The sequence below is a fragment of the Cherax quadricarinatus genome, chromosome 50 (genome assembly GCF_038502225.1).
Source record: "Cherax quadricarinatus isolate ZL_2023a chromosome 50, ASM3850222v1, whole genome shotgun sequence".
In the NCBI taxonomy this organism is placed as follows: Eukaryota; Metazoa; Arthropoda; class Malacostraca; order Decapoda; family Parastacidae; genus Cherax; species Cherax quadricarinatus.
Window position 1 is genome coordinate 15,407,639 of NC_091341.1, and position 26,776 is coordinate 15,434,414.

Consider the following 26,776-nt stretch of genomic DNA (forward strand, 5'->3'; position numbering starts at 1 on the left):
TAGTGGCATCAAATTTAGCGCAAAAAGGCTGGTAGGCCTACATGTGAGAGAATGGGTCTGTGTGGTGTGTGTGCTGTAAACAAAAATTCTAGGCGCCCGCATAGCATTGTGGGAATGCCGGCTCAGTTACCTTTGTTCACCATGCCTCGTTGCAAGGCAGCTCTCACTCCAATGAAAATTGGGACTCTCCTCTTCCTATCTAATAGTTCTGACTCTGACGGGAGTGGAAATGAACACGAATTCTTTGGCTTTGATCAGTTAGTGACCGAAAGGAATGACCAGGATATCGATAATAGTGCAGAAAACCCTGACAATCCTCAACCTTCTACCTCTGGTGTGGGCACTCCTCAGTCACGGTCAGTTGTACCTCATCGCAAGAGAAAACTATTATTTTCGCGTGGCCAGGCCTCTGACTTCAGTAATGATGATGATAGTGACGTGGATTGTGATTTTATTGCTCTTGATGATCATTCGAGTAGTGATAGTGAGGAAACATTCACCAGTGAAGCGTCGGTACATACCCTACTGCATGCGCTCGGGTAGTGTTCCCTATGCAGTGCCCAGGGGACAGTACATCCCGTGGCCCTACACCAGGAATAGGCAGTGAAAGTGAGGATGATGTGGCTACACTTGGCATGGATAGACCACAAGCATCAGTAGGTGGTGGTGGTATTATACAAATTTTGATTCATTTATAATTAATATTCTACTGTACAACTATGAAATAATTACTATCCTACTGTACAACTGATATACTCCTTAGTATTAAGTAGACTAAGCCAATAATGTTAAGGTGGCCCATAATGCCTAGGTATAATAGAGGCTCTCTTTGCATTGCAACCCACTATTGTAAATATAAAATCTCAATGTACTGTTTGCAGACAAAATAAATAAATAAATAAATAAATGGTAGTGCCACGGCCATGCATGACTCACCAGCCCAGCCTGGGACCCACAGTGCTGACTCCTCAGTTCAAGGACAAAGCGGAGCGTCAGCCACCAGCCCACCACAACCAGCCTATGATGTCCAGTATCCACCAGCAAACCGTATCTGGGATTGGCAGCAAAATCCCAATTTTGTTCCCAAGCCCCACCAGTTTGATGACTCTCAAAGTGGAATTCTACCTACTTGTCCCCTTGGAACCACTGCCAATGAACTGGAATTTTTTGAACTATTCTTTGACCAGCCCTTGATGGAAACTATTGTCAGGGAAAGTAACAAGTATTTTAAGTACACCATGGCAAATACGATGATATCACCACAGTCAAGACTACACCGGTGGAAAGAGACAACTGTTGCAGAAATGTATTTGCTTTCTGCAACAATAATGCTTATGCCTTATGTCTATAAGCATAATATAAAAGCATACTGGTCCACAGATCGGCTAATTTCTACCCCGGTCTTCAGTGAAATCATCCCAGTGAACAGGTTTATCTTACTGTTATGTATGTTGCACTTCTCTGACAAAACCAGGCCTGACAGAAGTGACAGGTTATACAAGATTAGAAATGTTTTTATGTATCTCAAACAAAAGTTCAATGTGTACTTTTATCCATTCAAGAATCTTGTACTTGATGAATCTTTGATTTTGTTCAAAGGTAGACTGTCATTCAAACAGTATACACCGAGCAAGAGGAAACACTTTGGTATAAAACTCTTTGTACTCTGTGACTGACAGTGGCCTGGTATTGGATAATGTTGTATACATGGGAAGTAAAACATTGAAAGATACCAGGATGTTATTGAGTATCTCAGGTGACATAGTGAGAAGCATGATGGCACCTTATCTTGGCAAGGGGCATACATTATATACCGATAACTGGTACACAAGCCCTTTACTCAGTGATTTCTTGCGAGTGAACAAGACAGATGTGTGTGGCACAGTGAATTCTAATCGTAAACACATGCCCAGGTTCAACGCAGGCACTCGTGGTGATGAGGTGCAGGTGTTTACTGCCAATGACATCATGGCATTACGGTGGCAAGACAAACGAGATGTCACATTGTTGACAACCATTCACCGTAACGAAATGCAAGACAGTGGCAAAGTTGATAGAATGACTAATGAACATATTCGAAAACCAGTGACAGTGATTGATTATATACAAAACATGTGCTTGGTTGACAAATGTGATAGGCAGATTGGCTTTGCTGATTGTGTTCGTAAGAGTTACAAGTGATATATGAAACTTTTCTTCCATCTCGTGGACATTTCAATGCTCAATGCATATAATATGTACCAAATGAAGACTGGCAACAGACCAACCTCTGGTGAATTTTGTTTGTCTGTTGTCAGACAACTCATAATGAAATACCAGGTAACAACACCTGCTATACAAAACCGTCCTCGAACTCCTCAGGATATACCCAAGTGTTTGAGGAGGGAAGGCGATCACTTCATAATACAGCTTCCTGCAACTAAGAAGAAACTTGCTCAGCAGAGATGTGTTGTCTGTGCACAAACAAAACGACGGCAACAAAGACACTCGGTTTATGTGCGAGGAATGTAAGGTACCTCTGTGCATGGTGCCTTGTTTCAAGGAGTTTCACAAGCTGCAGCAGTTCTAAAAACATGTCCAGTGATTGTACATATGTAAATATATGATAGAACATTAGTATTATACAAGATTTGTGCATGTTTATTGTAATAAACAAAAGTGGTAAACAATATTATAATAACTTTAGTGCAGTTATTGTGTTCAATACAGTGAGTTTATATATATACATTATATACAGTATTGGTCTCTCAGGCCCCAAATGTTAGTAGGAAAAGAAAAAAATTAGAAAAAAGAAAAAATTATAAAAAATGTAAAATAAAGTAACGCGCGTATGTGGAAATCGTCGATGTTGCCTCCACCCGGTCATTTTGGGTCAACTTCTCGGCACTGTATCTCAGTAAGTACTGATCAGAAATTTTTTTTTTGTTTTATTACCTTCACAAAAATATACTCTTAATTCTGTAAGAATTTTTTTTTTTTTTTTTTTTTTTTTCAAAATTTCTTGGACACTGGGGCACCCCTTCCAATTTTGGCCTTGGACCCTGAAATGGTTAATAAGACTACAAAATGCATCATTAATCAAGAGACTGCAAAATGCATCATTAATCAAGAGACTGCAAAATGCATCATTAATCAAGAGACTACAAAATGCATCATTAATCAAGAGACTACAAAATGCATCATTAATCAAGAGACTGCAAATTGCATCATTAATCAAGAGACTGCAAATTGCATCATTAATCAAGAAAACTAGAAAATGCATCATTATGACATGAAACAGTTTCTCATTTTCTTTCAACAGAACGTGCCCTTGATTGTTCTATCATAATAAGCCTCAGCCTTACGATTCAGAACACTTAAGTACTGTACTGCTAAAACTGGGGCTCGTACAGTACGACATTTTTTCCTACCATAATTCATATACTGTTATACTCATAGTACATATTTTCAATTTTCACGACATTACATAAACACATCTGAAAGTACAGTGGACCCCTGCATAATGATCACCTCCGAATGCGACCAATTATGCAAGTGTATTTATGTAAGTGCGTTTGTACGTGTATGTTTGGGGGTCTGAAATGGACTAATCTACTTCACAATATTCCTTATGGGAACAAATTCGGTCAGTACTGGCACCTGAACATACTTCTGGAGTGAAAAAATATCGTTAACTGGGGGTCCACTGTATTTAAAAAAATAATATTGATCTCACCAAAAGATAGGAGAGTTGTTTGCAGAGTCTTGGATGAAGCACAAGGAAACCATTGTGGTTAATGATGAATGCGTAACCATTTGGTCCCAGGGCTTCAAAGGGCGAGAGATTCTTTAGGGTTTGTATAGGGATATCAATGCCTGCAACTCCTGCTAATGTTGATGTATTCTGTCAACAAAGATGGTCAGTGTAATGACTTGCATTTATTACGTATATACATATCGTATTTTAATATTTGGTACAACAAATGCTATATAATAAATATACTGTATTCTTACAATAAGATCTCAGCTGTCCCTGTTCACCTATCACAGTAAAACAGGTATCTAGGCATTAGTCGATTGGTGTGGGTCGCATCCTGGGGAAAAAAAATGACCTAATTTTCCCAAAATGCTCTGCATAACAAGGGGCTTTCTATACAGTAGTATGTCACTGATGTCAGCTCGGCCTGTATGTATACTTTGTACATGTACTTGTAGAAATAAAGATTATTATTAATTTATCTATTTTTTTACTGACACATCAGCCGTCTCCCACCAAGGCAGAGTGGCCCGAAAAAGAAAAACTTTCACCATCATTTACTCCATCACTGTCTTACCAGAGGTGGGGTTACACTACAGTTATAAAACTGCAACATTAACACCCCTCCTTCAGAGTGCAGACACTGTACTTCCCATCTCCAGAACTCAAGTCCAACCTGCTGGTGTCCCTGAATCCCTTCATAAATGTTACCTTGTTCACACTCTAACAGCACGTCAAGTCCTAAAAACCATTTGTCTCCATTTGCTCCTACCTAACATGCTCACGTATGCTTGCTAGAAGTCCAATCCCCTTGTACACAAAACCTCCTTTACCCCCTCCCTCCAACCTTTCCTCAGCCAACTCCTACCCTAGAGGTTCCCTCCACTAGAGATGTATACACTCTCAAAGTCATTTCATTTTGTTCCATCCTCTCTATATGTCTGAACACCTCAACAACCCCTCCTCAGCCCTCTGGATAATAGCTTTGGTAATCCCGCACCTCCTCCTCCTAATTTCCAAACTATGAATTCTCTTCATTATAGTCACACCACACATTACCCTTAGACATGACATCTCCACTGCCTCCAGCCTTCTTCTTGCAACATTCACCACCCATTCTTCACACCCATATAAGAGCATTGGTATAAATATACTCTCCTTCATTCCCCTCTTTGCTTCCATAGACAAAGTTCTTTGTCTCTACAGACTCCTTAGTGCACCACTCGCCTTTTTCCCCTCGTCAATTCTATGATTCACCTCATCTTTCATAGACCCTCTGCTGACATATCCACTCCTAAATATCTGAATACATTCACTTCCTCCATACTATCTCCCTTCAATCTGATTTCCAATCTTTCATTACCTAATTTTTTTTTATCCTCATCACCTTACTCTTTCCTATATTCACTTTTAATTTTCTTCTTTTACATACCCTACCAAACTCATCCACCAACCTCTACCACTTCTCTTCAGAATCTCCCAAAAGCACAGTGTCATGAGCAAAGAGCAACTGTGACAACATCCACTTTGTGTTAGATTATTTATCTTTTAACCCCACACCTCTTGCCAACACCCAAGCATTCACTTCTCTTACAACCCCATCTATAAATACATGTATATTAAACAACCATGGCAACATCACATTATTATTATATTATTATTATTATTATTATTATTATTATTATTATTATTATTATTGCAGTGGTACCTCTACTCACAAGTGCATCCACATGTGAGTTTTTCCATATACGAGGAGTTGCTCGGTCAATTATTTGCTTCCAGACGCGAGCGAAATTTCCAGATGCGAATGGGCCTCGAGGGAGATTCCTCGACACTGGTGAGGGGCTCTTGCTGTAGGGAATTAGATCTCAGTTGTTTGTTGGACTATCTTATTGAAACTTGGTCAATGTATGATGGGAAGATGCTTCTTAATGTACACGAAAAATGAAAGAAATTGGACCATAAATAATGGAGTTCACTTCTCAGCCACTAGCCTCCCCTTAGTAGTGTATTTTCGTATGGTTTTTATGGTTGTATTCTCATTTTTTTTGGTCTCATTTGATAGAATGGAAGATATACTACAGGAATAGATATGATTTTGATTAGTTTCATGACAAAAAGTACATCGAAACTGAGTTCAAAGTAGCAGAAATGTTCAATTCTTTGGCGATGTTCAAGAGTAAACAAATGTCCAATACCTGTCCGATTGGCACTGCCCCTCAACCTTCACATATTGGAAAGCTCTTCGACACACTAGCAAAAGTAGGAGCAGACATCATGAGGTAGCAGTGGCAGACAACATGAAGCAGCAGTGGCAGACCTTGTTGTACCCTATACTATAAGTGAGTTTCCGAATGCCACCATGGGATGGCAGTATGTATCAAAACAATGCTCAGTCCACTCCACTCGTGGTGGAAGGAATTCTTGTGTTTTCTTTATGTTTTGTGCAGTTATTTTGTGAAATTTCTTGCTTCTAACCAAGGGTCCTAAGAAAGTAAGTGCAAAGGACAGTGCTGAGAAGAAACAGAGGATGATTTCCATGGAATTAAAGCAGGCAATCATAGATAAACAAACTAGTTTTGAGTGTTAAGGACTTGGCCAGGCAGTACCAGCTACCATTTCTACGATGAGTACAATATTAAAGCAGAAGGAGTCAGTAACAAAGTGTAGCATTAAGAGTGTAGTAATTATAAGTCACTGACTTTTTTGGGTTATCCTAGGTTCTCTACACATGTAGTCAGGAGCAGGAATGGCCATTGTGGTGGTAACATATTAAACTAACTGTGGTGGCCCTACAAACCCCAACAACAGCAATGGCCGCTATCACCACCACTAGCCACATACGTAATGACATGTTTTATTCATTTTAGTGTATATATCATGTTTCTATGTTATTAATATTGTTTATTATGTCATATTAGATGAAGTGTGATAGATAAATAAGTCATAGAGTTGATATTAGGGAAATTATTGAAGTATTTTGTTGTGCCTGGAATTCCACTGGAACGAATTAATTCCATTTCAATTAATTTAAATGAGGAAAATTGACTCTGCAAACAAGCAAATCCAGATGCACGCAAGGCCATGGAATGGATTAAACTCGTAAGTATAGGAATCACTGTATTTCTATATTCCAGTACGTCCCATTTTCTGGAACAACTTGAAACTACTTTTCTTTTGTAATACCAATTTTACTGGTAATTTTTTTTTTAACATGCTCATGGTCTCTCTTGGCTCTTATTGCATCCTCTTGGCTCTTATTACCTGCTTCTGGCTCTTATTCCATTACTGTACCACACTATTTGTCCCCTGAAGGAAGGTACCTTTATGCTGGTGAAGAACTCGATCTAAGGAACTTGAAGCTACCTGATTAACTCCCATTTTCCAGGCACATCATAACCCTCATGGGTTCAGGGTTTTCCCTATGAATATGGTAGAAATTCAATTAGTATCACATGCTCAATGAGCACGTTTTCAATATAATGCTAACAAAATTCTGCACCTGGGTCCAGGGTGAACGTAAAAATTACCAGTTTCAGTTTATAATCCTGCATCTGGTAATCAAGTTTCCTCCTGTCATACAGTGAGAACTTCTTTAAAATATTAATTATCTACCATGATCTTTAACAGTGACATAAGCCAACATGTAATAACTTCAGACACTTTTAACAGAGAAAGCTTTTATTATGTGACATGCCCCACTGTGGACTTGGCACATCACATAATATGTAAAAAATTAATACTATTTAATTTTTACATACATGTAGTATTTCATTTATACAAATTAAGAAAGTATACAGAAAATATAAGATTACTCACAGAATAGTATGACGTGTTGTACACTGGCCTGGTTAGTGACACCGTTAGCTCCTCTGTCTGTAAATGTAGAGATTCACACTCATCAAGGTCATTAATTTAATAAAGTGCAATAATGTACAGTATATTCATATATGTCACAGAGTCATTTAAATAAGTATTTTTCATAAATGAAATAAACTAATATGCAAAATACAGTACAATGCTTTACATTTCATTATATTCTTCATGATACAGTATTAGTACTGTATTCCCAGAGTGTAATACTACAATTAGAACAAATACATCTTCGTGCACATCACTAAGTGAAAACTGTATTTAATAAAACAAGTGGAAATCCTTACCAAGATGCAAAGTAGGCAAACAACAAGAGGAAAGCAGAGTACAGACAACAGTGAGTCATGCAATAAGAGCAGCCATGTGCAAGTCCTCCTTACACTAACACAACCAGCTGAATCACCACGATAAAATAAGCTTTAAGGGCCAACAGAGTTATACTTCAGTTGAAGTGTGGCATATACAACAAGTGGTAAGAACACACTAACAGTAAGAGGAGACCATTATTAGTACAACTTTTCACCTACATGAAGCTTGATTACAAAAACATAAAAACAAAGTAACACTGCATCAGGCCTACTGGCCCATGCTAAGTAGGTCCAGCTCACACCCACTCATGTATGCATCCAACTTGTATTTAAAGCTATCCAAGGTTTTTGCCTCAATGATGTTACCTGAAGCTTATTCCACCTATCCACAACTCGACTGCCAAATCAGTCTTCCCAATGTTCTTTCTATATCTAAATTCCTCCAACTTGAATTCATTTCAGCAAGTCCTGTTTTGGTTAGATATTTTCAATATGCTATTTATACCCCAATTATTAATTCCTGTTAACCAATTGTACACGTCGGTCATCTCTACCCTAATTCAACACCTTTCCATAGTGCAAATTCAGTGCTTTCATCCTATGTTTTTAGAAGTTTCTAAGACATGGAATCAGCTTTGCCATCCTAGGATCTCTGTATATTTATGTCCATCTTGTAATAAGTGAGGCTTTATCACTTGATAAAGTCTCGTGTAGATAAACAGTGCTACTACTAAAGATCTCCTTTTACTGTGTGTGCCTTACGCAGGATATCCTTGCAACACATTTACACTGTTAATAATGCTCATTTTTAATGATTACTACATATTATAAATACTGCCCTTGATATTCCTACACTATGTTTGTAGAGTTGTACAAAAGTTAATTGAAACCTGAAAACAAAAGTCTAAATTCTGTTTTTTTTTTTTTTACCCTTCAATGATCTAACCTTTGTTCTTATTATTGTAAGAACGTTTATATACACTGTAATTGCAAAATACCATATTTATCATAAATTCTCTTTTTAACTATTTTCCAATACACTACAGTATTTATTAATGCCTTACACTACTCATGTAAAACATGTATTAATACCAAATACATAGCTAATATACAGTAGTTCCTTGGATCAAGTAATATAACTTATGTACAGGCAGGCCTCGTTTTACAGTGTTTCACTAATGTAGGGGTTTTCAATTATACCTATTCTTCATTTATTCAGACTTCCTACAATAAATATATTTACCACTCACTATTAGCCAAGGACAAAATTATTTTTAAGGCAAGTAATGCGTGTAGTGTATATGCATTTTTAAGATAGTGTAAACATGTTATCAGGCCTTTATATGCATTTGAAGGTGTGAAAAAAAGGAAAAAAAAAAAAGAAGGCTGTTTCATTTTACAGCAGTAGCCGGGAATCTAACTAGCAGTATAAAGCGTGGTCTGCCTGTAGTTTAGAAATCTATTTTGATGTGATCCTTATAAAAAAAGGCATAAAATTTTAATATTTTCTGAAATTTAACCTATATAAAGTACTGCACATAAAACCACAAACAAAAGATTAATATTATTTTAATCAAAAAGAAGCACTAAACCTACAAGGGTCCAAAAGATTAATAATGACTAACTTCTTCAGTATTCATATTTCACTTTTTCACATTTAATAATACCAAGAGATTATTTCTGTTCTTGCAGGTGAAGATGTAAACTACTGTATATAATTTTTTTTAACACCCAAATTCTCCCACCGAGACAGGTGACCCCAAAAAAGAAGAAACACCGTCAAAGTTTTTCTTTTCATATTTAGTAATTTATACAGAAGGGGGTTACTAGCCCCTTGCACCTGGCATTGTAGTGGCCTCTTATGACAAACATGGCTTACAGAGGATTCTTCTCTACTTCCCCATGGAGTGCATATAAAAATACACACTATAAATACAGGGAAATTGTAGTAGCAATGGTAATAGTAGATTTTTTGCTTAATATTATAAGATACACCACAATGTGCAGGTACCTTTTACCAAACACTTGTATACTTCCAGCAGGTCAGCAGTCTTACACATTTCCATTTGCTCAGAATATGACTTTCAGTAGGGCTGGTGTTTTCTTACACATTTCCATTTTTCCCAGGATGTCTTCCAGAAGGTCTGCAGTTTTCTCATACACTGTCATTGGCCCAGAATACGACTATTTTTTTTTAAGACACTGGCCATCTCTCAGGTAGGGGAACCCCAAAAAGAGGGAAACACTCACCAACATTAATTTAACAACTGTTCTGCACACCTATGGCAAGGCAGCTATTGAATGGATGGTGAATGACCAGTGTGTTAAAGAAAATTTTTTTAACTTAAGACAGAACTGGAGAATCTAACACATCTGTAGACAATAGCAGATCTTTCCTTTGATGCAATCCACAACATACATACACACAGGTATTTATGTTTACTGTTGAGTAAGCAGAGAAAACAGGTGCATAAGGAAACCTGCATCTATATGTATTGGTATGCTTAGGAATCCAACCCAGCATCTTGGGAGTGCGAGTCAAATGTTTTCTATTAGTAAGCTGCTTGTCACCCAAGTGGTGATCTGGTTAGGGGAGGAGAGTGGTGGTTGTGGCAGCAGCAGCAGTAACTGTTAAAACTTCAGATAAAATTTCTGTAGACAACAACACCAAAGGAATAACCTATCATATAACATTCTAAGAGTATACATATATTCTTCATTTAGCGACGGTATTTTGGTAGCATTTTAAAATGCTTGAAAATACTTGGAAAAGCAAGGTATTTATCAGAAAAATGTTCATGTGACATACTGTGCTGTAATTCCTGCAATAAGCAAACCCTCTATAAAAGTTTTTTTTTTTTTTTAACACATTGGTCGTTTCCCACCGAGGCAGGGTGACCCAAAAAGAAGGAAAAACCCAAAAAGAAAGAAAAATACTATCATCATCATTCAACACTTTCACCATCACTCATACATTATCACTGTCTTTACAGAGGCACTCATTATTATTATAATCAAAAAGAAGCACTAAGCCACAAGGGCTATACAGCACAGAGGCACTCAGATATGACAGTTTAGAAGGTCCTCCAAACTGCCAATATCTCAAACCCCTCCTTTAAAGTGCAGGCATTGTACTTACTTCCCATTTCCAGGACTCAAGTCTGGCTAACTGGTTTCCATGAATCCCTTCACAAAATATTACCTTGCTCACACTCCAACAGATCAACAGGTCCCAAAAACCATTTGTCCCCATTCACTCCTATCTACATGCTTGCTAGAAGTTCAAGTCCCTTGCCTACAAACCTCCTTTACCCCCTCTCTCCCACCTTTTTGAGGACGACCCCTACCCTGCCTTCCTTCCCCTATAGATTTATACGCTCTCCAAGTCATTCTACTCTGTTCCATTCTTTCTAAATGATCAAACCACCTCAACAACCCCTCTTCAGCCCTCTGACTAATACTTCTAGCAACTCCACACCTCCTCCTAATTTCCACACTCCAAATTCTCTGCATAATATTGACACCACACACTGCCCTTAGACACGACATCTCCACTGGCTCCAGTCACCTCCTCGCTGCAGCACTTACAACCCAAGCTTCACACCCATATAACAGTGTTGGTACCACTATACTTTCGTACATTCCCTTCTTTGCCTCCATGGATAACGTTTTTTTTGTGTCTCCACAGATACCTCAACGCACCACTCGCCTTTTTTTTCCTCCATCAATTCTATGGTTAACCTCACGTTTCATAAACCCATCTGCTGACAAGTCAACTCCCAAATATCTGAAAACATTCACTTCTTCTATACTCCCTCTCTCCATTGTGATATCCAATTTTTCTTTATCTAAAATGTTTGATACCCTCATCACTTAACTCTTATCTATGTTCACTTTCAACTTTCTACCTTTACACACCCTCCCAAACTCATCCACTAACCTTTGCAACTTTTCTTCAGAATCTCTCAAAAGCACAGTATCATCAGCAAAAAGTAACTGTCAACTCCCATTTTGTATTTAATTCCCCAAAATTTAATCCTACCCTTCTCCCCATCACACTAGCATTTACTTCTTTTACAACCCCATCTATAAATATATTAAACAACCATGGCGACATTACACATCCCTAAGACCTACTTTTACTACACAATATAATATCTATTACAAGTAGCATTTTCATATAAAATATTAACATGTCATCAAGCTTTTGCTATTTATATAAAATCAGAGATTATAAATATCAAATCACTTTATATATACAATCTCTTGATGTGTATGTACTGACAGATGCATTGAAAGCAGAAGTGTCAACTGGTATAAACTTGGATGGGTGTATATCCCAATACATATACACTTAATAGTTTAATCTCTATTCTTCTTCTTCTTCTTCTTCTTCTTCTTCTTTCAACAAACCGACGGTGTCCCACTGAAGCAGGGTGACCCAAAAAGAAAAACAAAAGTTTCTCTTTTTAACTTTAGTAATGTATACAGGAGAAGGGGTTACTAGACCCTTGCTCCTGGCATTTTAGTAACCTCTTACAACATGCATGGCTTACAGAGGAAGAATTCTGTTCCACTTTCTCATGGAGATAAGAGATAAACAAGAACATAACTCGTAAGAAAACAGAAGAAAACTCATAGGGGTGTGTGTATATATACATGTATACTTGTACATGCATGTGTAGTGTGACTTGAGTGTAAGTAAAAGTAGCAAGACGTACCTGAAGTCTTGCACGTTTATAAGACAGAAAAAAGACACCAGCAATCCTACTATCATGTAAAACAATTACAGGCTTTCATTTTACACTCACTTGGCAGGATGGTAGTACTTCCCTGGGCAGTTGCTTTCTACCAACCTACTACCTAGGTTTAATCCTTATATAGTATTAGGGATTAACCCTTAAACTGTCCAAACGTAGATCTACGTTCACTCGCGTACCGCTCCAAACGTAGATCAGTTTTTTTTTTTACATAAGAAAGTGTGTAAAATCGAATGTAGATCTACGTTCGGAGTGCTACGCAAGTGAACGTAGATCTACGTTTGGAGAGTTTAAGGGCTAAGGTATCATTAACTGGAAATGTACAGGTGATATACTTCCTTAATGACCTTCATATAGTTGATTGGCTTTAAACCTAATAAACCTACTAATTAAACATATCAACAGTACATCATCTTAGGAGTGCTTGCATGTATTGCTTCCTGTTTCCATTGCTGATATAAGAACACTAAGTGCAGTTTAAGAAACTATTACAGTAATAACAATATTTTGCCTGTGATACAATTATGTTAAAAAAATTAATTTTCTTAAACTGCACTTCAGTGCCTTTACCATTATCATTATATTCTTGTACATGTTATTTATACACAATTAATTATGCTTGCTTGCTTACCTTTTTTTTTTTTTCAACACATAAGTCGTCTCCCACCGAGGCAGGGCGATCCAATTATTATTATTATAATCAAAAAGAAGCGCTAAGCCACAAGGGCTATACAGCGCTGCAGGGTAGGGAAGGAAGCTAGGGTATTGGATGGCAGAAGGGAGGAGGGATGATCAGTAGGTTACAGAAAACAGGGGGGCAGGGGATAGTACGGGGGTAGAGGGTAGCAAGAGATTGAAGTAGAAAGGGCTGAAGGTATCAGAATTTGTGAAGTCAGTCAGTTGTTGTCAAAAAGTCAGTGAGAGAGTCCGGATGAAAGGTGGGTCCATCAGCGAGAAGGGAAGGTAAAGAGAAAGCAGCGGAGCGAAGACGACGATGGAGGTAAATTCTGCGTGCTCGTTGATAAAGTGGGCAGTCCAACAGAATGTGGCTGACTGATAATGGAGCTTGGCAATTCTCATAGAGAGGAGCAGGGCACCTCTCCACGAGATATCCATGAGTAAGACGAGTATGGCCAATGCGAAGACGGGAGAGAGTAGTCTCCCAACCTCGACACTGGTGATAAGAAGACGGCCAGTAACCTATACTTGGTTTAATAGATTGAAGTTTGTTGCCGAGCATAGTAGACCAACGTTGTTGCCAACGGGTGTGAAGGTGGGAAGATATTGCAGCAAAATAGTCCGTAAATGGAATACCTCTATATGAAACTGGTAGGTCATGTACTGCTGACCGCGCAGCAGTGTCTGCCTGTTCATTGCCCTGTACGTCAACATGACCAGGGACCCAACAAAAAACAATATCTTTATGCTTGGTAAAGATGCGGCGTAGCCAAAGTTGGATACGGAGGACTAAGGGGTGAGGTGTATCAAATTTCTGTATAGCCTGTAAAGCACTAAGGGAGTCTGAGACAATCACAAATGATGACACAGGCATAGATGCAATATGGATAAGTGCTGCAAGGAGGGCATACAATTCAGCAGCAAAAATACTAGCCGAAGATAGTAAATGCCCTCGTACGACGCTGTCCGGAAACACTGCTGTGAATCCTACGCCGTCAGAAGACTTAGAGCCATCTGTGTACACAGCAATGGCATGAGAATGAGAGTGAAAGTGGTCAAGAAAAAGAGAGCAGGAAGCGACCATAGACAGTTGGGCTTTTGAGCAAGGGAGAGAGAAAGAACAGACTCGAACAGCTGGAACTTCCCAGGGGGGTAGGGAAAAGTGAGATGCTACATGAACATAGAAAGGTGGTAATTGAAGAGAAGACAAGAGCGAATGAAGGCGAAGAGAGAAGGGACGGAGTAAACAGGGGCGGCGAACAAATAAAGAATGTCTACTAATATCAGTGACCATTCTATAAATGGAAGGATTGCGGAGATCATGAGAGCGTACATAGTAGCGAAGGCAATGGGCATCACAGTGATCGGATAAGGATGGAACGTTCGCTTCTGCATAGAGGCTCTCGACAGGGGAAGAGCGAAAAGCACCAAGGCATAAAGGTAATCCTTGGTGATGAATGGGGTTAAGGCTAGAGAGAGTAGCAGGAGATGCCGCTGAATAGATCTGGTCACCATAATCAAGTTTCGATAAAATAAGGGTGGAATGTAGGCGAAGGATGGTTCGACGATCAGCTCCCCATGAAAGATGAGCAAGGGTTTTAAGAAGGTTCAGCCGGCTGAGGGCGATCCAAAAAGAAAGAAAATCCCCAAAAAGAATATACTTTTATCATCATTCAACACTTTCACCTCACTCATACATAATCACTCTTTGCAGAGGTGCTCAGATATGACAGTTTAAAAGTCAACCTCCAAACTGCCAACATCCCAAAACCCTCCTTTAAGTGCAGGCATTGTATGTACAGGTCTCCCTCAACATTCGCGAGGGTTAGGGGATCAAGAGCCTCACGAATGTTGAAAAACCGTGAATGTTTGGTGCCCCAATATATTGTAGGGAAATATATTACAATACTGCTTCCTTAACTTGTTGAACCATGAATAATCATAAAATACATGAAAACGTCGTAAATTGTACTAAATATATACATGTTATGCTTTAATAACGTATGTTATTTAATAACATGTATGTTAATAACATGTATGTTCATAACATGTATGTTCATAACATGTATGTTCATAACATGTATGTTATTAAATACCACAGACTCCACCACTGCCTCCACCACTGCCTCCACCACTGCGAGTCCCTACTACCCTCCCTCCGACCCCCGCAACTGGCAGCCAGCCCTCCCACCACTCAGTGTGGCGAGTGTTTTGTTTGTTCATTATTTGCTATTAAACTACAATATAAATAATGTAAACCCATTCATGACTGCATATTGGAATGGCTATTAGGAAAGGTATTAGATGGTGACATCATGTGTTTACTCTTGAACACTGCAAAGAATCGAACATTTCTGCTATTGCTAATAATAACAATAGTAATAATAATAATAATAACAATAGTAATAATAATAATAATAATAATAATAATAATAAATACGATATAATTGAAGAAGGAAATTGTACAAAAATACGAGGGAGTGGTTGACACATCGTCAGTGTGACTTTGTTTATGCTGGAGTGAACATTAGTCTCCCTGCTCTTCCAAACATTTCACAATAATTCAGCAGTTGAGGCAGTGGTATTTAATAACATATATGTTATAAATAATAATAGTACATGTTATTATTAATAACATGTATTATTATTAACATGTATGTATTTAATAACATATATGCTATAAATAATAATAGTACATATTATTAATAACATGTATTATTATTAACATGTATGTTATTAAATACCATTGCCTCAATCACTGCCTCTACCACTCCAGTCACACTCAATCTACAAGCACCAAACACAATGAATTATTGTGAAATGTTTGGAAGAGCAGGGAGACTAATGTTCACTCCAGCATAAACAAAGTCACACTGACGATGTCAACCACTCCCTCATATTTTTGTACAATTTCCTTTTTCAATTATATCATATTTATTATTATTATTATTATTACTATTGTTATTATTAGCTGTAGCAGAAATGTTTAATTCTTTGCAGTGTTCAAGAGTAAACACATGATGTCACCATCTAATACCTTTCCTAATAGCCATTCCAATATGCAGTCATGAATGGGTTTACATTATTTATACTGTAGTTTAATAGCAAATAATGAACAAACAAAACACTCACCACGCTGAGTGGTGGGAGGGCTGGCTGCCAGTTGCGGGGGTCAGAGGGAGGGTAGTAGGGACTCACAGGTAGCGGGAAACTTAAATATGATTTGGCGGCTGGGAATTTGGTGGCTGGGAATTTGGCAGTTGGGAATTCGCGAATGTGTGAAGCCCGTGAAAGTTGAAAACGTGAATGTTGAGGGAGACCTGTACTTCCCATTTCCAGGACTCAAGTCCAGCTAACTGGTTTCCCTGAATCCCTTCACAAAATATTACCTTGCTCACACTCCAACAGCTCGTCAGGTCCCAAAAACCATCCTTCTCCATTCACTCCAATCTAACGCTCACACATACATTGCCCACAAAACCTCCTGTACCCCCGCCCTCCAACCTTTTCAAGGATGACCCCTACCCCACCTTCCTCACCCTACAGATTTTTACGCTCTCCAAGTCATTCTACTTTGTTCCATTCTCTGTAAATGACCAAACCACCTCAACAACCCCTCTTCAGCCCTCTGATTAATACTTTAGTGACTCCACACCTCCTCCTAATTTCCACACTCTGAATTCTCTGCATTATATTTACACCACACAGTGCCCTTAGACAGGACATCACCACTGCTCCTCGCTGCAGCACTTGCAACCCAAGCTTCACACCATTATAAGATTGTTGGTACCATTATATTTTCATACATTCCCTTCTTTGCCTCCATGGATAACATTTTTTTGTCTCCACAGATACCTCAATGGTAGTAGGTTGGTACACAGCAACCACCCAGGGGGGTACTACCGTCCTGCCAAGTGAGTGTGAAACAAAAGCCTGTAACTGTTTTACATGATGGTAAGATTGCTGGTGTCTTTTGTCTGTCTCATAAATATGCAAGATTACAGGTACGTCTTGCTACTTCTACTTACACTTAGGTCACACTACACATACATGTACATGTTTACTTATACACACTCATCTGAGTTTTCTTTTATTTTATCTTAATAGTTCTTGGTCTTATTACGTTTCCTTTTATATCCATGGGGAAGTGGAATAAGAATCTTTCCTCCATAAGCCATGCGTGTTGTAAAAGTCAACTAAAATGCCGAGAACAATGGGCTAGTAACCCCTTTTCCTGTAATAATTACTAAAAAAAATAAGAAAATTGTCAAAGTGGGAAGTCTGAATGTGCATGGATGTTGTGCAAATGATAAGAAAGAGATGATTGTGGATGTTATGAATGAGAAGCTGGATGTCCTGGCTTTAAGTGAAACAAAGCTGAAGGGGGTGGGAGAGTTTCAGTGGAGAGGAATAAATGGGATTACCTGGAGAGGGTTTTGGGGGTCAACACCCCCGTGGCCCGGTCTGAGACCAGGCCTTTGCAACTTTTCTTTAGAATCTCCCATAAGTACAGTATCATCAGCAAAAAGTAACTGTGTCAACTCCCATTTAGTATATGATTCCCCATAATTTAATCCCACCACTCTCTCCAGCACCCTAGCATTTACTTCTTTTACAACCTCATCTATAAATATATTAAACAACCATGGTGACATTACACATCCCTGTCTAAGACCTACTTTTACCAGGAAGTAATCTCCCTCTCTCCTACACACCCTAACCTGAGCCTCACTGTCCTCATAAAAACTCTTTACAGCATTTAGTAACTTACTACCTATTCCATATACCTGCAACATCAGCCACTTTGCTCCCCTATCCACTATCATATGCCTTTTCTAATTCCATAAATGCAATGAAAACTTCCCTACCTTTATCTAAATACTGTTCACATATATGCTTCAATGTAAATACTTGATCCATACATCCCCTACCCACTCTAAAGCCTCCTTGCTCATCTGCAATCCTACTCTCTGTCTTACCTCTATTCTTTGGTTTTATTGCACCTGTGTGAAACAATTAAATCAGCTTTATTAAAAAAATAATAAATAAGCTTACTTAATAAGATGCACAGTGTGGATGGCGAGTTCACTGTTTAATCTGTTTGGTTAAGCAGCATTGGCCTTTACCAGTATTATTATTATTATTATAATCAAAAAGAAGCGCTAAGCCACAAGGGCTATACAGCGCTGCAGGGTAGGGAAGGAAGCAAGGGAATTGGATGGCAGGAGGGAGGGGGGATGATCAGCAGGTTACAGAAAACAGCGGGGCAGGGGATAGTACGGGGGTAGAGGGTAGCAAGAGATACAAGTAGAAAGGGCTGAAAGTATCAGAATTTGTGAAGTAAGTCAGTCGTTGTCAAAAAGTCAATAAGAGAGTCCGGATGAAAGGTGGGTCCATCAGCGAGAAGGGAAGGTAAAGAGAGAGCAGCGGGGCGAAGACGACGACAGAGGTAAATTCTGCGTGCTCGTTGATAAAGTGGGCAGTCCAACAGAATGTGGCTGACTGATAATGGAGCTTGGCAATTCTCACAGAGAGGAGCAAGTCGCCTCTCCATGAGATATCCATGAGTAAGACGAGTATGGCCAATGCGAAGACGGGAGAGAGTAGTCTCCCAACCTCGACACTGGTGATAAGAAGACGGCCAGTAACCTATACTCGGTTTAATAGACTGAAGTTTGTTGCCGAGCATAGTAGACCAACGTTGTTGCCAACGGGTGTGAAGGTGGGAAGATATTACAGCAAAATAGTCCGTACATGGAATACCTCTATAAGAAACTGGTAGGTCATGTACTGCTGACCGCGCAGCAGTGTCTGCCTGTTCATTGCCCTGTACGTCAACATGACCAGGGACCCAACAAAAAACAATATCTTTATGCTTAGTAAAGATGCGGCGTAGCCAAAGTTGGATACGGAGGACTAAGGGGTGAGGTGTATCAAATTTTTGTATAGCCTGTAAAGCACTAAGGGAGTCTGAGACAACCACAAATGATGACACAGGCATAGATGCAATACGGATAAGTGCTGTAAGGATGGCATATAATTCAGCAGTAAAAATACTAGCTGAAGATAGTAAATGCCCTTGTACGACGCTGTCCGGAAACACTGCTGCGAATCCTACGCCGTCAGAAGACTTAGAGCCATCTGTGTACACAGCAATGGCATGAGAATGAGAGTGAAAGTGGTCAAGAAAAAGAGAGCGGGCACGGTCACTGCCACAGAGAAACGCAAGGAGGTGACAGCCAGCGCCTGCACAGGCACAGCGGTCATCAACAGAGGACACACCAAACACTGATGGAAGACTAGAGGCCAAACAAAGAAGAGCAGAAAAAGTGCTGTGCTCAGAACACATCCCCTGTATACCAGCTTGGAATAGTCCGGGAGAGTGAGATGGACAACTGAACACGGAAAATGCCTGTCAAGGAAAAAAGTTCTAAGGGAAGGATGCAGATTGCCCTGGTTGGCCCAAGGAGGCTTCTAAGCAAAATATTATACCTGCTGTGTCATATGCCTTCAAGGTCAAAAATATGGCAATAACTATGGTTATCTGAAAGCGCACACAACAACAACTGCCGCAGTAAGGGTTCGCGGTAGACGTCCTATTAAAGCCACATATTGACTATGAGAGACTGTTGTGCAGTCTCTAATGTCACTAAACGCTATTTCAGATTGCTCATCACTTCAGGCAAATCCAACAAAGATAATGCATATTAGTGGAGGCTCACGTCCCAGAGGTCTTAGTTTACAGTGAGAACAATTACGGATTTCCAACAGGCTGTGAATAAACTCCAGAACTAAAGATCGTGTGTTACTGCATGAGAATCGCAAGGCCGACTGATGCACTGCTATACATACGCATTATGAATGTTGTCAACTGTCGCACAAGTGACCATACAAGCTGAGAGGCATCGAATGTGAAGTGTAAAGCAGATATACGTTCTTTTCTCTGAGAGAAGAAACCACAAATAAACCTCCGGCAGACTCTGATAAAAAGAACGAGGCATAGATTATCTGAGAAGATGATCGACACGCCAATCACTGGTAAGACCAGCGGTTTGTTATATCGAACACCATAACCCAGAACAGGAGTCAACAGGATAATATTTACCATCAAAGCGATTTTTTCCAGACTCAACCATATAAAGCAGAGGTGTGATAAGAGATAACTCATTTGAAAAGTATTAGCCACGATGATACGCTGTTAACTGACGCCTGTTTTAGAAACCAAGACGCTCAGGCCTCTATTGTACCATATCGCCTGATGAAATGTCAAACAATGCACGAGCAATAAGAGGATCATCGGCACTGATTTCTGAGAACGCCTATCTGCTAATAGAATTATAAAGCCATGGAAACGGAGATTACAGAAAGGTCACCATGATGATCAATAATAACCTCTGAAAACAGAATAGGTGAGTAACTAATTTAACTGATTAACTTAAGCAGTGAAAAGAAGAAAAGTAATATGGGGTATGGAGCTAAGAACGATTGGGAACATCGTCGTCGGTCCAGAGAATGAAAACATAAACGACGCAAGATAAATAACAAACGATATGATCATGTACAGGATAATATCTGAGACTTAAAATGGTGAATCAGATGAAACATGGAGGGTGGTATAAGAAAGCCTCAACAATTTGAATGGAACACAGTGAGACCTTCCAGAGAAACAGGGCACTGAATCACTAGCATGTTAATCGCATAATGACTAAACATGAAGGCAAAATCCGAATGATAACAAGAGAGATATAAGAAACGAGCGTGATACCACCCATATGATACCACGCGTAATGCAGCAAGTAACAACAAAGAATATTACAAGGAATATCAGCGAGAATAATGCGGCAATTTCAAACAGCATCCATCAGAGCAAGGATCAATAATACTGAACAATTATAGCCTGACGCATAGAAACACATGGCGTAATTATTCAGGGCAAATATAAACAACAAAAACTATATGTTAATTGGTCGTTCCCACTACCCTGATCGATATTCCACGGTAAATAGCATCAGGAATGACATGATAATGAAATCAAGAAAGGTCCACGAATTGTAATGGTTATGTCCACACATGATATGGCGTCTGAAGAGCTTAAGAACGGTGCGCGTGAAGAGAAGGATATTGCAGATGATATATGAGAGGAAGAAGTTTAAGGTGACTAGCACCATTGATACTGGTCTCGCATGATCAGAGATTGCTCGCAAGCTGGGAATCAGATACGCCTATGTATAACGATGGGGAATGGTAGGGGAGATGGCGGATTAACCATTGAATTCGTACCACGTGAAATAAAAGGTGATGAACTGAGAAGCGGTAGGAATAGAATATATGGAACCGAGGTAAGAAGATAAAGAACTTGGGAGGGTTTAGGTATAAATACAGAGATAAGAACCTCAGACCGGTAACTATTATAGTAATAAAACAGATACAGGAGAAACAGATAGTGTGAACGATGGCAGATGTTACTGAACTTTTGACTCAAATGGAGATCATTAAGAGGTAACATGAATTCACTGATACCGAGGTTGTAGAGAGAACCCAAGGCTGGATTGAGACCGAGGCGAATAGTAGACGTCTGTTTGGCATGGCAAAAAGATTGGATATATATCATGCAGAAACCGAGCGCAAAGTATGATGGATACAGCTGGTAAGAGCGAAATTACGTAATGTTGAAACACGGGAGCCCCCTCGAGCGAGGAATATGAACTATACGGTGGAATTTTCCGTCCTTGAGGTAACGATTTCACCAAAGCAATGAGACCTGATGTTAAACGCGATATACTGGCGCGTTTTCCTATACGCTAAAAGTGGAGAGATCATTGCAACACGATAGAATTTGGCCTTCTTCCATCAAAACGATGAGACTGCATCGCCATGATCTGCAATATTTCGCCACACAACAAATCAGCAATTTCACAATTGTTGCGTAGGAATTTCAACCAGAAAATCATATCCACATATAAACGGAGATAGAGCCTCAAGGTCAAAAGTTGAACAACACATTATTAGGTATCGTCGCTCACGGTATGAAATAAAGCGAACCGCAAGGTTCACCTGGAGGATTAGAGACCAAGTTCCAGTTGTCTGAACGTCAGTTATATGTTCGGAAATTTTGTTGAACGCATAAGAAGATAACTGCAATGCATCTTACAACGAACGAGTAAACGACGTTTCTTTCAAGGTGATATAACATATCTATAATGGAAGATTATATTTACAGAGCCTGTGGGTACATTCAGACGGTAATGATGCTGCATCGCTTCAAGAGCAGCGAAAGAAATGATTTTTAACAATGATATGAGGAGCGCCTGCCACACTTCAGTAGTTTAAGATAGGCAAGTAGAGGTTAATAAGTTAGAACTTAGTCCACTCACTGAAACTGAAACCATGGAAAGGCAGTGACATCGTGTCATCGTCAAAGAACGAGAAGGTGAAGGTGAGTAAGCATCTATGCACTGTTGACGCGAAGCGATTGTTGGTCTCAGATTGCGTTCGGTCGCATCGAAAACGTCAATCAGAGGAGAGGTCGGCAATACAATGCAGAGGCAGACGGCTATCTATAAAATCTAAGAGTCGGGGTTTGAGCCCAGCACTCGAAGTTAAAGGAGAAACAAAGGTACCGCAACAAAGAGGTAATGAGAACAACTAAATGAGGTCCAAACATCGAGGCAACAACAAAAGTGCATCATATAAACGTCCAAATACAGGTTCATGAACGAGAATGGTTATGATATTATTTTCTTTAGTTTTAAAAAAATATAACAGCAATGAAAATAAAAATAAAAAGAAAAAAGTGTGAACTATAGATAGTTCGTGAGAGGACAGGCAAGAAATTTCCATACTAAGATAATTCTATGACTTATAGAGTTTTTGATGGCATGGAACCCACACCACCCTTCACAAATCATGACCGAGATAGCAATCCTCACACCGCAGAGTGCCACTGGGATAAGAGGCGCCGATATCCGCCACAAGACACCTTCAGCCACCACTCCTGAACCCCAGGGAAGGTGGCTTCAAGAGCCATCTGTCACTTAAAAGATACCTCCAGCATCTGATTATCGAGAGATCTGGGACATCCTAGGTGCAACCATAGATTCAATGCAACACATCAACACAACTTAATGAACAGATGGACTCAGTCTTTCTCATCACGAACAAACATTAGAAACTAAAGGAGCAAATATAAGGGCATGTGGAGGAGGAGGATATATGGCAAAGGAGATGGGGAGATGGATGAGATGTGTGGTGAGATTGGTATTAGTCTGGTCTGAGGAAGAAGACTCATAAATTGAATTTCAACTGTTTTCATCATTTTACAGATTCTCAGAGGCCTCAGTGAACTGGATGAGTGATCAACAGATGATAGCCTCAATTGTGGCCAAAAACATCCAATTGAAAGAATTAGATAATGTCAAAACTGAGTTTGCTCACCAGTAATATTGTAATATACTTTCAAACCACTGTAATAACATAAATTTTTTGAAAGCTCTATTCACCATCCGACTGGCAGATAAACACACAATATTGTTTTGTATCACTTACTTGTTCTCAAAGATAAGATTTTGTTAGATTTTAACCTGGAAAGAATGCACCAGAGAACTAGTGAAAACACAAGAGACCATGGCTCATCTAGCATTGGTCCAACTTTGCCCCTGGTGACAGAACTGATGAACCAGTTAATCATTTGACCTGTAAAATCACTAATGTTAGAAAGGAATAGACAACAGGTGTTAGCACAACAGCCACCGCTAATACTTGAACCCAGTCTCTCCCTGAGAAACCAAAGGCTAGTAGAGGAATAGAGATGAATAGGCAATCCAAGAAGGGAGGTAGTTCATTCATCAACAGTATAAGGAACCTCCTTGGTTACAGTGGCAGAGCAAGATCTCTTCACATTTACTTGCAAATATACTGTTTAATTTTTCCAGTGATTTATCTTGTGTCATAAAACCATGCTTTATTTATTTGTTTCTTGGTTATCGTTTTTTTTTTTATTCATACATCGGCTGTATCCCAATCAGGAGGTTGAATTGACCCCAAAAAAAGAGCAGGCTAAGAACGCTAACATCACCCATCACTGTACTCTTTAATTTCATCTCTGCATTTGTTGTATTATTATCTAGGGACTTTTTAAAGGTTATCATGACATAAACACGCATCCACTCACTTAAGACTCTCTTGCTGTTCATACTACTCATTATTACTTAATAAATACTTCTGTAATGTTCTCTCCACTGCAAGTCTCTGACTCCTGTTGATGGTCCTAAGAAATAATCATTATCTATTATCTCATTATCCATTAATTTATAATATGAGATTATGCAGAGACTGGTTAATTAATTTTCTTGAATCCCTTCATAAATGTTATAAACGTTAACTTGCTCACACTCCAACACCATGTCAAATTCTAAAAAAAACAATTGTCCCTACTCACTCCAATCTAACAACTATTTCACAGTACTCTTATATCATAATAAATAAAAAATTTAAGAGCCAATTCTTTGACATGCTCAACTATAAGCAACTCACTAGTAAAATATTCATATAAAAATGCTACATTAAAACAGAACAGTGCCTCCTAGTCTCTTTCTATCAAGCAATCTCAGTGACTATATAAAACTCATATACTCTTGGATCTAACCTATTTCTGTCTATATGTAAACATCAATATCACAATTTTCATGCTTTATATTTTGACAAACATTCTAATATGCTGTAGTGGAATGGCAAATAATAGAGCACTAAAAAAGAATGAAAATAGAACGTATCTGGTACACTAAAAAATCGAGTAAGACTTCTTTGCCAACTAGAAAGAATACCTATACAGTTTGTAAAAAAAAATATACTAATGTAATGTAGTACAGAAAAATAACAATCCTAATAAAATGAAAAAGACTTGTATGGCCTGATCAAAGAGGATACTGGCAATTCTTTTTAATTTAAATATTGACAAAATACTGTATGTATTTGTGAGATGCCATATCACAGTATTTCAATGGAAAAAACATGACAAAAATTTATACAGTAATTCATCATATGAATGTGTTTACGAAATGCATTTTTTGTAACAAAATACAGCCACGTGATACTGTATATGAACTACTATATACACATATAGAGAGATTTTATTAATAATTATGTGCTATGAGAACATATTTTACTAGTACAGTATGTAGAAGTCAACAACAATGTTAAATATCACAAAGTAGCCTACTGTTCAGGACTGCTTGCTATCACAGTGCTGTGGATCATTAATGTGGCTCTATGGTTCATGTATACATTGCTCAGAATACTGTTGTATCTGGTCAGTAATTGAATGGGAGATTGTCAGGTAACCATCTTTCCCATGACCAGGAAACCTGCCGGGCTTCTATACACAATGAAGTTCCACCACTGCCGGGTGCTGGGATATTCCACTATTGAAAGGCAATTTAATGACTCTCAAAATCAAAATAAAACAAGTGCAAATAAACTATAGTATGGATGGAGTTAGAACTCATGGCAAGTGAGTCGTAAGACTCCAAGCCAGTGCACAGCATTACATTATGTATGTGGTTATCATACTTGGAAAACCTCATAGTTATACCTCTTAGTTACTGCTTAAACTGATATGATGGTTTTCTTTTATTTATTTTCTTGTTTTTGGGCAGAATTTGAAATGCAATTTAAGCAATCAGTTTGAGAGACCTCTGAAGCACATAATATAAACATAATATTATGATATTCGATAATTAATGTATTTCCTTGTTGAAACTTATAAAAACTAGATTACATATATATCACATGAAAGGCACTGCCTGGTACTCAAACCTGTCCTATTAAAACCTACAGCAAGGCAGAAGGAAGGAGGCAGCAGGGACAAGTGAAGAGTGGTAACAAGAGAGAGGTGGAGGGAGGCAATAGAAGAGGCAGGTTCATGGAGGCAGCAGGAGGGAAGTAGCAGAAGGCAGGTATAAGGAGGGAAGTAGCAGAAGGCAGGTATAAGGAGGGAAGTAGCAGAAGGCAGGTATAAGGAGGCAACAGGATGGAGGCACTAAGAGAGGCAGCAGGAGAGAAGCAGGTGAAGTGAATTCAGGAGACAAAAGCAGCAGAGAAAAGGCAGGTGGAGGGAGGCTGCAGGAGAGAGAAAGGTGCATGGAAGGCACAGGAGGATAGCAGTATGAGGAGTGGTATGAGGGATAGCAGGAGTGGCGCAGCAAGAGGCGCAGTAGAAAAGAGTACAGGAGCCAGCAGGAGTGAGGCTGGAGATAGGCGCATGGAGACAGAGAGAGCACAACAAGGCACAGAGAAAGGCAGCACACAGGCAGGTATAATGTACACAAAAGGCAGGTATAGTTAAGAGGACACATGAAGGAGGAAGAAAACAAAAAAATATTAAATCTCAAAAGAATTTGTATAAGTTTTGTTTTACATTCCTT

At 39.0% G+C, this 26,776-nt stretch overlaps 1 protein-coding gene across 2 annotated transcripts in view; it reads right to left on the bottom strand.

The window, feature by feature from the left end:
- Positions 1-26,776, bottom strand: part of LOC128695271 (voltage-dependent calcium channel subunit alpha-2/delta-1) — a 304,996-nt gene that overhangs the window by 35,134 nt on the left and 243,086 nt on the right. For both annotated transcript variants that reach the window (XM_070095427.1, XM_070095426.1), the window contains exons 13-14: positions 7,556-7,612; positions 3,716-3,883 (exon numbers count right to left, since the gene is read on the bottom strand). In XM_070095427.1, coding sequence (XP_069951528.1) covers positions 3,716-3,883; positions 7,556-7,612 — 225 coding nt within the window. The remainder of the gene's footprint in view (positions 1-3,715; positions 3,884-7,555; positions 7,613-26,776) is intronic.